Source organism: Ovis canadensis, chromosome 1 (genome assembly GCF_042477335.2).
Source record: "Ovis canadensis isolate MfBH-ARS-UI-01 breed Bighorn chromosome 1, ARS-UI_OviCan_v2, whole genome shotgun sequence".
Taxonomy (NCBI): domain Eukaryota; kingdom Metazoa; phylum Chordata; class Mammalia; order Artiodactyla; family Bovidae; genus Ovis; species Ovis canadensis.
In genome coordinates this window covers 165978070-165993298 of record NC_091245.1, presented here as the reverse complement: position 1 = coordinate 165993298, position 15229 = coordinate 165978070, and the positions used below count along the sequence as shown (strand labels likewise).

At 36.9% G+C, this 15229-nt stretch overlaps 1 protein-coding gene across 1 annotated transcript; it reads right to left on the bottom strand.

Moving 5' to 3' along the window:
- Window positions 1-2004: 2004 nt before the first annotated feature.
- LOC138430735 (olfactory receptor 5K3-like) lies at window positions 2005-2931 on the bottom strand. Its single transcript, XM_069572691.1, has one exon. The coding sequence runs from the start codon at window positions 2929-2931 to the stop codon at window positions 2005-2007; it is 927 nt and encodes a 308-aa protein (XP_069428792.1).
- Between the last annotated feature and the right edge of the window lie 12298 nt (window positions 2932-15229).

Here is a 15229-nt window from a genome sequence, read left to right as displayed (position 1 = left end):
TTTGCTGCTAAATCTCCATGTTCCCTACCCTTATAATGAATATAACTAACATATAGGAGAAATAAGTATTAACCTTTAAGACTAATCATGTTAACCTTGGGTTAAATAAATTCCTTTCTTGATTGTAACTCACTACACCCTCACCCTATAGGAATGTAACTTTATTTGGAGGGTGGTGCCTGGTTTAAGAAAAAACACCCTTGGAAAAAATAGGTTTTTTGGTTATCAGAAAGAAAGGATCATAAAATTCCTAAGACCTTTTTATGTGAAGCACCTGATTTTGATAAAGGTCAGGACTGCTGACCGCCCGCCCCCCCCCACCCCATGACTCTGTATTCATCCCTATGTGTAACAAAAGGTATACAAGCAAACCTAAAAATAAAGAAAATGGATCAGTTTCCTGAAAGACTGATTCCCCCATGTCGCTTCTTTCTTGCTTCCGTTTTTCTGGCTGAATTCCCATCTGGAGCATGGATGCTATTCCACGTAATCCAAGTTATTCAGCCTCTTTCTCCACTAATCTTCCTACTACACTATCCATTTCTAATCTCTCTATATCTGTGATTAAATATGTATTTTTCCAATGACGCCGACTCCATCCCCACCTTCGAATCACCCTGGATCCACCGGGGCTGGACCCCGGCAAATAATTGATTCAAATTCTAGCTAAATCTGATGAACTTGGGCAGGCTCCTCAATACCGCAAAGTATGAGGTTTTTACTGATGAAAAGCATGAAAATATCACATCTGATAACTTGGCAGGTAATATATATGAAAGGTCTAGCTTAGCACCAACCAGAGAACAAGTTCTAATTATAAATTACTTTTTTCTTCTATGTTTGCACATGTAAAGATAAAAATATTGTTTAGATATTTAAATTTTTACTATTTTATGCCTCTTTTTTGCTTTATCAGGACCTGCAACTTTTTGTTAATGCTATGTATATACCAATACTTTACCTTGGAATCAGTCCAAGTTGGTGGTATTCCTAATAACAAACAAGACAGATAATAATATCAGAGAGAAAAAGCTTTATTTAAGAATATATTCAGGTGTTGAATTGTCATATATGATGGTCATCGAATCAAACTATATGAAATTATCAAATCCATAGTGATGTCAATATAATTAATATCATCTTCAGGTAGAGAATTATTCAACACAAATTTATAGATACTGTTTTTCAGAGAACTTGACCAAAAATTGACTATAGTATACTAAAGAATATTCTTGACTGGTGAATATATATTCTGTGTGATTTCATTTTCAAACAAAATCTGTTGAACAAATTGAGAATCAAATGAAATATATAGTTTACTTCTGTCACATGGTGATGCTTAAGAGGAGACTAATATTTGATAACTTGGGATATAAGGGAGCTTGTAATATTATGCCTTGGGATTCCTGAAATTTGCCAAAGATATTGAATGGAAGTGACTTTTATATGAATGGAGGTGACTGGCTTCAAACTGTTGGCTCAGACAATAAAGAATCCACCCGCAATGTGGGAGACCCAGGTTTGATCCCTGGGTCGGAAAGATCCCTGGAGAAGGGAATGGCTACCCACTCCAGTGTTCTTGCCTAGAAAATTCCATGGGCAGAGGAACCTGGCAGACTTCAGCCCATGGGGTTACAAAGAGTTGGACATGACTGAGAGACTAATACTTTCACTTTCTATGCTTAGCATTTGCTGAATTTGTTGAAGATTTTAAGTTATTATACTTTGAAATACAGTTACTAGTGTAATTGATTATACGGTGACACAATTGTGACCTCAACTGTATTTAGTTATTCCTAATGAAACTAGTAGTTTAGATTTAGAAATATATTTACCATACTCTCTTCTTTTTAACATCTTTATTTGACTAATACATCATCATGTTTTAGTAATTCAGTGTTATATATGTCATGGCCTTTTTCCATTTTCTTGCTGTTCCTTGATTTTGGAATTTTAGTGACATTATAATCAGTTGTCCATAAGGATGATATATGTTTCATAATGTTATAAATTCTTCATAATTTTTTTCATAGCATTTATGACTTCCTTATTTCTTAGGCTATAAATAAATGGGTTTAACAAGGGAATCACCAGAGTATAAAAAATAGCAACAGGTATATCTTTATCTTCGTCATTAACTGAATTTGGTCGAACATACATGAAAAGAAGGGAACCATAGAATATTGAGACAGAGACAAAGTGGGATGCACAAGTAGATAAGGCTTTGCCTTTTCCCTCTTTGGACTTCATCTTGAAAATTGTGAAAAGAATAAAAAGGTAAGAGATTATTACTGTGGCAATAGTGAAGACTAAAACTGACCCTGCAAAGATGAATATCATCAATTCATTGATATAAGGATCCACACAAGAGTGTCTGTATAATGGAAGGACATCACACAAAAAGTGATTGATTTGGTGAGACTTACAGAAAGTTAACCTAAACAGAAACCCTACATGAATTGTGGGATGAATGTTTCCAGCTATGTAGGCCCCTGTGGTCATCTGAATGCAGAGTTTCTTTGACATCATAGTGTGGTACTGCAGTGGTTTGCAGATGGCCACATAGCGATCATAGGCCATTGCTGCCAGGAGAAAGCAATCTGTAGTTTCAGCAAGGCAGAGACAATAAAATTGTGCCATGCATTCATAGAGGGAAATCATTCTGTCTTTAGAAAAAAGGTTCTCTAGTATCTTCGGGGTAATGGCACTGGAACAAAAGGAATCCATCAGTGCAAGGTTACCCAAGAAGATGTACATTGGTGTGTGAAGACGATGCTCTGTAACTATCAATGCCACCAGTCCAAGATTCCCCACCATGGTGATTAGATAGATGGTAAAGAACACCTGAAACAGAAGGGTCTTCAGCTCTGGATGATTTGTAAATCCTATCAGGATAAACTGTGTTGTCAACGAGTGGTTATCCTCAGTCATATCCACCTTTTCTGTTGACATAGGAATTGTGGAGATAAGATTTGAAATTATAATGCCAATAATTTTCCCTTCAAAATTCTTTTTTTTTTTTTAAATATTGAATAGAGTTCTTTCTTATTTCCTCTGGGAAACAGGGACACATACCTGTATGAGACATTAATTTCTCTGTAATGTCAGCTTTTATGGTCTTGACTCTGAAACTCAGATTTCCCAAGAATATTTTGCTAATTCTAGGGAGGATGTTTACAATGGAAAAGGCTTGTCTTTAAGAATTCATGAAGAATGCTCTACGTATCAGTGTGTCTGTACGTGTGCTCAGTTGTGTCTGGCTCTTTGTGACCCCATTGACTGTAGACTGTAGCCCACCAGGCTCTTCTGTCCATGGAATTTTCCAGGCAAGAATACTGGAGTGGATTGCCATTTCCTTCTCCAATACATATCCAGGACACTCATATTTGATTCAACATTCCCAAATAACATATGTCAGTTTTTATATTAGAGGTCCTTAAAATAAATATCAAGTCACTTTATATATATATATGTGTGTGTGTGTGTATGTATATGTGTGTGTATATATTAAATTGAGCAATATTTTTCATATACTTTCTCAGTAGAGGGTATGTTTAAATTGTGTACACAGATATATTAAATTTATATCTTAGGAATTGCATGAAAATCACTAAGGGTTAAGGAGAGGCCTGTTCTTATTAAAGAAAACTACCTTGGAAAGCTAAGAAAAGAAATACCCATAGATTATCACCTCTTTTATCTGTTTTCCCAGTGTCATGCTAAATCCATTATTCTCTTTGAAGGTACCCAAATATCTAAATCCTTTACTCTTTTATATTAAGCATAATTTTATATATGGTACTTAATGAAGTTTACTCAGTGCCCCAGACTGTATACCAGTCTCCATTTGTTGCACGATCAAAAGTGTCTTATAAACCCAATGCAAACTAGAATTGCTTATGTAAAATCCAATATTGCTTTTGTTTCATGTGTGCATGCACGATTTCTTATGTTTAAGTTTATGTTTAATTGCAGGATAAGTGCTTTACAATGTTGTGTTGGTTTCTGCCATACGTCAACATGCATCAGTCATAGGTGCACGTGTGTCCCCTCCCTCTTGAAACTCCCTCCCATCTCCCACCCTATCCCACCCTTCTAGGTTGTTACAGAGTACTGGATTGAGCTCCTTGCATCATACTCTAGATACTTTGAGGTTTCCTGTGACTTATACTTCTATAACAGCTGTGGAGAGCTATGGGAAAAAAGCATGATTGATTCCAGTCCTATGTCCAGTTCAGTGACCTGGGATGGGTGAACTTGTTTTCAGTATCCTACCAAACATCCTTAATGAACTATTTGGTGTCTGAAAATTGAAATTTAATTATGAAGAATAGTTTACAAAGGATAGTATTGAAATTCATTGTTTTAAAAAATCTGTGTCTCTTCCTTTTACCTGAATTAGTGTATCTACTATTTGACTCCTTCCTGGGAAAATTATGTAAGATTTTCTGAAGTATGTCACAGTATGTAAGAGCTAATAAATAAAAGCAAGTCATGCTTGTATACTTTAGTTTTCTAACACTTAGGAAGAGAGAAAATCCTTTAAAACTTAATGTGATTTATGAAAAAAAATCTTGTTTTTCTTTTAAAGGCTATGTTCTATTATTATTTAGTGATCTACAAGAACATTTTGACTGAGTTTCAATTACATAAATTCTTCAGTCAAAGTGGTTTGTTTGAATTCCAAATTCCAGGCACTGGCTGAAAGTTTTCTTTATTTTTTTGTTTTAAAATATTTAACAGCTAAGACAGAAAAAACTTTCTGTATGTAGTCCTGAATGATATAACAGAATTATATTCTGTTCTTACCTGTATTTTTTGAAGTTCTAGCTTATAAACAGGTCAGCATAAATTGCAATAAATTTTCTCATCCTAGTTCCCATAGTCTTCAGTTTTGAGACTAGCTAGAATGATAACTAACTAGATGAAATCTAGCAACAACAAAAAATGCTCAATGATTCAGAAAAATAAATATTATTGATATTAATATTAAAAGTCAACTAGACTATTCCTCTTACCTTGATTTCACTGAGAAGTGGTTTGTAACACCTCATTGATTGCTTTATGGTTTAGGTGTACTAGAATTTCAGAATATAAACCTCTAATGCATTTGGGATTAAAAGAATAAACAACTGGAAGGCTACTAATAGGCCAGTGTCAATAATTATTTTCCATACAAATTTAAATTTTCCGTCAGATGCTAAAGGGATTTCCTTGCAATGACCTCACTGTATTTCCATGGGGAGATTAGGTCACTATGACATACACTATCTAACTTTAATTAAAGATGACCTGTGGTTGGGGAAGATCCCCTGGAGGAGGAAATGGCAACCCACTCCAGTATTCTTGTCTAGAAAATTCCATGGACAGAGGCGCCTGGTGGGCTGCAATCCATGGGGTCACAAAGAACCAGACATAATTTAGCCACTGAGCATGAATGAAAAATTTAAAGTGAAAGACCTTCATTAAAGTCAGTAAGGTAGTTTGAGATCATCTTGCTGAATCTTATTTAACTGACCTTATTTTTATGATTCTTTTCATTCTTTGCGTAAAATGTAAAATGGTCAGAAGAGTCAGGTTGGTTTCACCTCCTACTGGAGGAATTAATATGTTTATGGGATTAATATGGTTTATGAAAGATGATTGGATTTGGAGGTGTAGAAGATTCAGCCAGGATATCAACTTCTTCCCTCTGTGAATTGACTTTGGCTCCATGTCCTCCAAAACCCATTTTGGAAACTTTGATGTTATTAATATTATATATTTCTACATATGAAATACTGAGACTATTCTCTTTCCTTTTAAATTTATAGCAGCTGTATTTGTCTTTATTATGCTGATTCCCCCTTAATTCTAATAATCACTCTTCAGCATGCTGTATATTTGTTAGTACATCTGTAATCAGTCACTCTCCTCCCAGCCTCTATGAGCTTAAGAGGGAAGAGATGTCTCTCTTATGTTCATTTATTTATTTTTAACACTTGAGTAATATGTGACACTTTCACGTGCTGAACAAATATTTGCCTGATGATGAAAAAAAAGATAATACCCCCTTGCTCATGTATTTGAAATGGTCTTTGGTTCGTTTTTAAACAAATAATTTCCCCTTATTTTGCCAGCCCTGTTGCTGCACAGTTTCTCTGTATCTTGCTTCTCACTTTGCTTTCTTCCTCTCACCTCAGGGCACTTGGCCATGTACATTCCTTCACTCTTCCTCTGTGCACCTGCTTCATTAATTTGCTTATGTTTCCTCATCTAAAATATCTTTTCTCACTGTCTGTCACCCTAGTCCTACTCATTCTTGATCTCAAATGAGATCTCTTTCCTGAGGATTTTTCTAGTCCTCCCTCTAAATTAAAAGGTTTTCTTTTTCCTGGTCTTTGTGATAATTACCTGCCTTTATAATGCATTTGTGACTTTATCAAATATGAATTGTATGTGTTATGTGTCTTGATTGTAAAGACACTGGCTAAATATTCACAAGTCATTGGTCATGTCTTACATCTTCTGGGCTCCTGACAACGAAATGAGTTAGATCCTCAGTACAAGCTGCACTGATTTTTCAAATTTCAGTTCTGTTTAACCTTAAATCAAGTATTTACAATATACAGGGTGTTGGAAACAACAGTGCATAGAATAAGCACAGGATAAGGAGTTCTTAGATTTTAGTAATGGCTCCCGAAAAGAAGTTCATAATCTAGTGGGGAGAAAAGAGTTGCATTGGTAATGAGGAAACAACTCAAGCTGTGGTATAAAAAAGTATAAACACATAATATGAACATAAGGAGAATAAAATGAATAGACCTGAAAGAAAAAAAAAAGATTTTTTTTCATTGAAAGTATCATTTCACATGAACATTGGTGGATAAGTAGGATTGTAATACATGAAGCACATGTAGAAAAGAAACAGCAGATTGGAAGCATATGTTAAGTTTTGGAAGGTTGATATAGCAAGACCTAATTAGAAAGTGGATGGTTGGGCTGAAGTAAGTTGCTTCAGTCTTGTCCGACTCTGTGCAACCCTATAGATGGCCTCCTACCAGGCTCCTCTGTCCCTGGGATTCTCCAGGCAAGAACACTGGAGTGGGTTGCCATTTTCTTCTCCAATGCATGAAAGTGAAAAGTGAAAGTGAAATCTCTCAGTCATGTCTGACTCTTAGCGACCCCATGGACTGCAGCCTACCAGGCTCCTCCGTCCATGGGATTTTCCAGGCAAGGGTACTGGAGTGGGATGCTATTGCCTTCTCCATACATGATATAGGACATATTCAAAGTATCTTACTTATACGTACTTATAGGGCATGGGAAAATTGAAAATTGTTGTGTTTGAGTCCTTCCCTGATAATTCCCTGAACCCTTTCTCTCAAAAGCTATATATGACAAACCCACAGCAAACATTATCCTCAACGGTGAAAAACTGAAAGCATTTCCCCTAAAGTCAGGAACAAGACAAGGGTCCCCACTTTCACTGCTACTATTCAACATAGTTCTGGAAGCTTTGGCCACAGCAATCAGAGCAGAAAAAGAAATAAAAGGAATCCAAATTGGAAAAGAAGTAAAACTCTCACTGTTTGCAGATGACATGATCCTCTACATAGAAAACCCTAAAGACTCCACCAGAAAATTATTAGAGCTAATCAATGAATATAGTAAAGTTGCAGGATATAAAATAAACACTCAGAAATCCCTTGCATTCCTATACGCTAATAATGAGAAAATATAGAAAGAGAAATTAAGGAAACAATTCCATTCACTATTGCAACGAAAAGAATAAAATACTTAGGAATATACCTACCTAAAGAAACTAAAGACCTATACATAGAAAATTATAAAACACCGATGAAAGAAATCAAAGAGGACACTAATAGATGGATAAATATACCATGTTCATGGATTGGAAGAATCAATATAGTGAAAATGAGTATACTACCCAAAGCAATCTATAGATTCAGTGCAATCCCTATCAAGCAACCAATGGTATTTTTCACAGAGCTAAAATAAATAATTTCACAATTTGTATGGAATACAAAAAACCTTGAATAGCCAAAGCAATCTTGAGAAAGAAGAATGGAACTGGAAGAATCAACCTGCCTGACTTCAGGCTCTACTACAAAGCCACAGTCATCAAGACAGTATGGTACTGGCACAAAGACAGAAATACAGATCAATGGAACAAAATAGAAAGCCCAGAGATATATACACACACCTATGGACACCTTATCTTTGACAAAGGAGACAAGAATATACAATAGATTAAAGACAATCTCTTTAACAAGTGGTGCTGGGAAAACTGGTCAACTACTTGTAAAAGAATGAAACTAGATCACTTTCTAACACCATACACAAAAATAAACTCAAAATGGATTAAAGATCTAAACATAAGAACAGAAACTATAAAACTCCTAGAGGAGAACGTAGGCAAAACACTCTCCGACATAAATCACAGCAGGATCCTCTATGACCCACCTCCCAGAATACTGGAAATAAAAGCAAAAATAAACAAATGGGATCTAATTAAAATTAAAAGCTTCTGCACAACAAAGGAAACTATAAGCAAGGTGAAAAGACAGCCTTCTGAATGGGAGAAAATAATAGCAAATGAAGCAACTGACAAACAACTAATCTCAAAAATATACAAGCAACTTATGCAGCTCAATTCCAGAAAAATAAATGATCCAATCAAAAAATGGGCCAAAGAACTAAATAGACATTTCTCCAAAGAAGACATACAGATGGCTAACAAACACATGAAAAGATGCTCAACATCACTCATTATCAGAGAAATGCAAATCAAGACCACAATGAGGTACCATTTCACACCAGTCAGAATGGCTGCGATCCAAAAGTCTACAAGCAATAAATACTGGAGAGGGTATGGGGAAAAGGGAACCCTCTTACACTGTTGGTGGGAATGCAAACTAGTACAGCCACTATGGAGAACAGTGTGGAGATTCCTTAAAAAATTGCAAATAGAACTGCCTTATGACCCAGCAATCCCACTTCTGGGCATACACACTGAGGAAACCAGAATTGAAAGAGACACGTGTACCCCAATGTTCATCGCAGCACTGTTTATAATAGCCAGGACATGGAAGCAACCTAGATGTCCATCAGCAGATGAATGGATAAGAAAGCTGTGGTACATATACACAATGGAGTATTACTCAGCCATTAAAAAGAATTCATTTGAATCAGTTCTAATGAGGTGGATGAAACTGGAGCCAATTATACAGAGTGAAGTAAGCCAGAAAGAAAAAACACCAATACAGTATACTAACACATATATATTGAATTTAGAAAGATGGTCATGATAACCCTGTATGCGAAATAGCAAAAGAGACACAGATGTATAGAACGGACCTTTGGACTCTGAGGGAGAGGGAAAGGGTGGGATGATTTGGGAGAAAGGCATTGAAACATGTATACTATCATGTAAGAAACGAATCACCAGTCTATGTTCGATACAGGATACAGGATGCTTGGGGCTGGTGCACGTGGATGATCCAGAGAGATGATATGGGGTGAGAGGTGGGAGGCAGGGTTCAAGATTGGGAATTCAAGATTGGTGGATTCATGTCAATGTATGGCAAAACCAATACCGTATTGTAAAGTAAAATAAAGTAAAAGTAAAAATAAAAAGATTTAAATAAACAGTGTGAACAGAAAGGTCAACATGAAAGAAAAAGAAAAAAAGGCAACTCCAAAGAGCATCTAATTATCTGCCTAACCAAGCTGTGGTGTTTGGTACTATTGAAAATATTCAACTTTGGTTCTGTGGTAAAACTCACTGCTTTTGTCTTGCTGAGTGTTCCATCTCAATTTTAATTCTGGGTTGAGTTTCTCTCTTTGCTTTTACAGTGTTTGTGTTCCCCTTGGTTCTGTACTTGACCAACTTCTCTTTCATTCTCTGAGTTTCCTCCAGGTTATCACATCTACTTGTATATTTCAGTTATATTCCATCTTCTGATGATTTCACTATAGGAGAGTAACAAGACTAATTATTAGTTTTAATTTACAACCCCTTTTATTTTTATTATCTTTTATGTATTGCTGTTTTACTTTTTAGTTTTATTTTATATTGGAGTATAGTTGATTTTTTATGTTGTGTTAGTTTCAGGTTACAGCAAAGTGATTCAGTTATATATATTTTTATCTTATCTTTTTCAAATTCTTTTCCTGTTTAGGTTGTTGTTGTTGTTCAGTCACTAAGTTGTGTCTGACTCTTTGTGACCCCATGGACTGCAGCACGCCAGGCCTCCCTGTACCTCACCATCTCCCAGAGTTTGCTCAAGTTCATGTCTATTGAATCACTAATGCCATCCAACCATCTCATCCTTTGTCACCCTTTTCTCCTTTGCCTTTAATGTTTCCCAGCATCAGGGTCTTTTCCAATGAATTGGCTGTTTGCATCAGGTGGCTAAAGTTCTGGAGCTTCAGCTTCAGCATCAGTCCTTAAGATGAGTGTTCAGGGTTCATTTCCCTTGGGATTGACTGGTTTGACTCTTTGCTGTCAAAGGGACTCTCCTTCTCCAGCACCTCAATTCGAAAGCATCAATTCTTCGGCATTCAGTCTTCTTTATGGTCCAACTCTTACATCCATATATGACTACTGGAAAGATCATAGCTTTGACTATATAGACCTATGTCAGCAAAGTTATGTCTTTGCTTTTTAATATGCTGTTTAGGTTTGTCATAGCCTTCCTTTCAAGAAGCAAGCATATTCTAATTTCACAGCTGCAGTTACCATCTGCAATGATTTTGGAGCCCAAGAAGTGAAAATCTGTTACTGTGTCCACTTTTTCCCTTTCTCTTTGCCATTAAATGATGGCACCAGATCCATGATCTTAGTTTTTTTTTTTTCTTTTAATGTTGAGTTTTAAGCGAGTTTTTTCACTCTCCTCCTTCATCTTCATCAAGAGGATCTTTAATTCTTCGCTTTCTACCACTAGAGTGGTATCATTTGCATACTAAGATTATTGCTATTTCTCCTGGCAATCTTGATTTCAGCTTGTGATTTATCCTACCCAGCATTCTGGATATAAGTTAAATAAACAGGTGAGAATATACAGCCCTTTTGTACTCCTTTCCCAATTTTGAGCCAGTCATTTATTCCATCTAAGGTTCTAACTGGGCTTCGCTTGTGGCTCAGCTGGTAAAGAATCTGCCTACAATGCGGGAGACCTGGGTTCAATTCCTGAGTTGGGAAGATCCCTTGGAGAAGGGAAAGGCTACCCACTCCAGTATTTTGGCCTGGAGAATGCCATGGACTGTATAGTCTATGGGGTCACAAAGAGTTGGACACGACTGAGTGACTTTCACTTCACTTCACTTCACTTCACTTCAAGTTCTAACTGTTGCTTTTTGACCCTTATACAGGTTTCTCAGGAGACAAGTAAGATGGTCTCTGGTATTCCCATCTTTTTAAAAAGTTTCCTCAGTGTGTTTTGATCCACACAGTCAAAGGCTTTTGCATTATCATTGAAACAGAAGTCGATGCTTTTCTGGAATTCCTGGCTTTCCTTATGATCCAGTATGTTAGCAATTTGATGTCTGGTTCCTCTGCCTTTTCTAAACCCAGCTTGTACATTTGAGAGTTTTCAATTCAAGCACAGCTGAAGCCTGGCTTGAAGGATTTTGAGTACTAACTTACTAGCATGGGAAGTGATCGCCATTGTCCGGTAGTTTGAACATTCTTTCAGTTCAGTTCAGTCGCTCAGTCGTGTCCGACTCTTTGTGACCCCATGAATGACAGCATGCCATGCTCTTCGTTTTCTGAATGCTGAGCTTTAAGCCAACTTTTTCAGTCTCCTCTTTCACTTTCATCAAGAGGCTTTTTAGCTCCTCTTCACTTTCTGCCGTATGGGTGGTGTCATCTGCATATCTGAGGTTGAGTGTGCCCAGGAGCTATTCATCAGATGACTAAGTATCTAGGCTGAACAGGGCTAGAGAACACAATAAGACACAGAAGTAGGTGATTCAGTATTTCTTGTTGTCTACCATCATTGCACTGACATCTTTTACTCAACACACAGATTTGGCCTCAGAAGGCCAAGTTAGTTCTTGGATAGTCGGCTTTATATATTGATGTCATAATGTATTGCTACTGAAATATAGCTTCACCTTGGGTGACCTTGAAGTCATCAACAGGGGGAAATCCTCTGTTAGATCACGGGACTAATCATCTATTCCACTGTGTATAGGTGTTTTTAAAAAAGTTTTAAAATTGAAGTATAGTTGCTTTACAATGTAGTTTTAGTTTCTGCTGTATGGCAAAGTGAATCAGTTATATGTATACATATATTCCTTCTTTGTCACCACAGAGCACCCAGTAGAGTTCACTGTGCTATACTGTAGGTTCTTATTACTTATCTATTGTATGCGTAGTAGTATATGTATGTCAATCTCAATCTCCCAGTTCATCCCACCTCCCTGTTTCCCCCCACCCCTTGGTGTCCATACATTTGTTGTCTATCTCTGTGTCTCTGTTTATGCTTTGCATATGGGTACATCTCTACCATTTTTCTAGATTCCATGGATGGAGAAGCCTGGGAGGCTGCAGTCCATGGGGTCACTAAGAGACGGAAATGACTGAGCGACTTCACTTTTACTTTTCTCTTTCACGCATTAGAGAAGGAAATGGCAACCCACTCCGGTGTTCTTGCCTGGAGAATCCCAAGGACAGCAGAGCCTGGTGGGCTGCCGTCTGTGGGGTCACACAGAGTCAGACATGACTGAAGTGAGTTAGCAGCAGCAGCATTAATATATGATACTTGTTTTTTTCTGTTTCTGACTTAATGTACCAGATATATGCACGACTTATGACATTCAGAGGGAGAAACATCAAATGTTTTGTGGATTTATTTTCAAATATAGGATACACAATTGCCTGAAAATTCCAGAAAATAATTTCTTTTGTCTCATTGATCCTAAGTAAGTTACATGTTTTTTCCTTACAGACCTCTGGGATTCAGTGTTGCTAAGGACGGGCAAGGGTATTACAGAAATATGCAACAATATCATGGTGCCCTTAGAAATGGCAAACATAAATCAATGCATGCAAGTCTAGCAACTAAAAATACCCACTGAAATAGAAGGTAATATTGGATGTACAACATCCATCTAATTCAGAGTTTCTCAAAATTTTTGATATCTGTATTCCTTTTAGCTTGTAAAATATGTTAGGAACCTAAAAAACTTTGTTTATGTGAATTATTTCTGTCAGTATTTACAATGTAAGAAAGTGAATCAAGAATTTAAAAGGTATTCATTAATTCATTCAAAAATAAAAATAATGAGAATATTACACTTTTACTTACATAATTATATTAAAAACACAATCCCACTGCTGGGCATACACACTGAGGAAACCAGAATTGAAAGAGACACATGTACCTCAATGTTCATCGCAGCACTGTTTATAATAGCCAGGACATGGAAACAACCTAGATGTCCATCAGCAGATGAATGGATAAGAAAGCTGTGGTACATATACACAATGGAGTATTACTCAGCCGTTAAAAAGAATACATTTGAATCAGTTCTGATGAGATGGATGAAGCTGGAGCCGATTATACAGAGTGAAGTAAGCCAGAAAGAAAAACACCAATACAGTATACTAACACGTATATATGGAATTTAGAAAGATGGCAATGATGACCCTGTATGCAAGATAGCAAAAAAGACACAGATGTGTATAGTGGACTTTTGGACTCAGAGGGAGAGGGAGAGGGTGGGATGATTTGGGAGAATGGCATTGAAACATGTATACTATCATGTAAGAATCGAATCGCCAGTCTATGTCCGATGCAGGATACAGCATGCTTGGGGCTGGTGCACGGGGATGACCCAGAGGGATGTTATGGGGAGGGAGGTGGGAGGGGGATTCATGTTTGGGATCGCATGTACACCCGTGGTGGATTCATGTCAATGTATGGCAAAACCAATACAGTATTGTAAAGTAAAATAAAGTAAAAATAAAAATTTAATTAAAAAAAGAAAAATGTTTATTGAATGTGTCAGACTTCTTATTAAGAATTGGTGGTATGAAATAATTTATGACATGTTTGCTACAGGAAAAAAATAGGCTTTCATTTTGTTGTCTAACAAGTACAATTTACTATATAGAGTATTCTCTACTTTTAGAGCATTTTCCAGATTCAGTTCTCCTCATCTAATACATGAATTATTGAAGTTAATCTTCATGCTTCACGTCCCTTTCCAGTCAGTTACATGATCAGGTTTATTAATATATTGCTCTGCTCCTGGAAGCCTTTAGTGTCTGATGCCTCTAAAATAGATTCCGATTCCTCAGGGTGGCATTTAAGCTTCCCAGTAACCTTATCCACTTCCACCTTTCTTCTCATATTTATCAACAGCTCTAACCAATAGTTGTGTAGGCTTTCTGACTCTGTTACATTGTTCAACTCCCTGATCCCATTCCCTGTGCCACACTCATTTCCATAAGCATTGACTGGTCATACCCATTCCTGTTTTTTTCCAAATATTAAAATTCCCCTGCTTTATTTTAAAATGCAATTATTCTTGATGCTACTTAAGAACTAAATGTCTCAACTACAAGGATCTCCACTTTCTGAACTCTCAAGAGTGTAGCAAAATGTTTTGTTGGCTCAAATTCTAGTTTATTCCAATGATTTGGATGAACTTGGGTAAACTCCACAATATTTCAAAGTATGAGATTTTTACTGAGAAAACATGAAAAATCGTATCTGTATATATGAAATGTCTAGCTTAGTGTCTGGCAGACAATACGTTCTCAGTGAATTATTTTTTCTATCACATTTGCACTGTGCTGCTGCCACTGTGCTGCTAAGTCGCTTCAGTCGTCTCTGACTCTGTGCGACCCCATAGATGGCAGCCCACCAGGCTCCCCCATCCCTGGGATTCTCCAGACAAGAATACTGGAGTGGGTTGCCATTTCCTTCTCCAATGCATGAAAGTGAAAAGTGAAAGTGAAGTTGCTCAGTCGTGCCTGACTCTTAGTGACCCCATGGACTGCAGCCTACCAGGCTCCTCCATCCATGGGATTTTCCAGGTAAGAGTACTGGAGTGGGATGCCATTGCCTTCTCCCATTTGCACTGTAAGGATCAATAAATATTTTTGTTTATTTAAATTTTTGCTATTTTCTCTCTCATTTATCCTTCAATATCACCTTCGCCTTTTGTTAATGCTGTGTATATATCAATACTTTACATTGGAATCAGTCCAGGT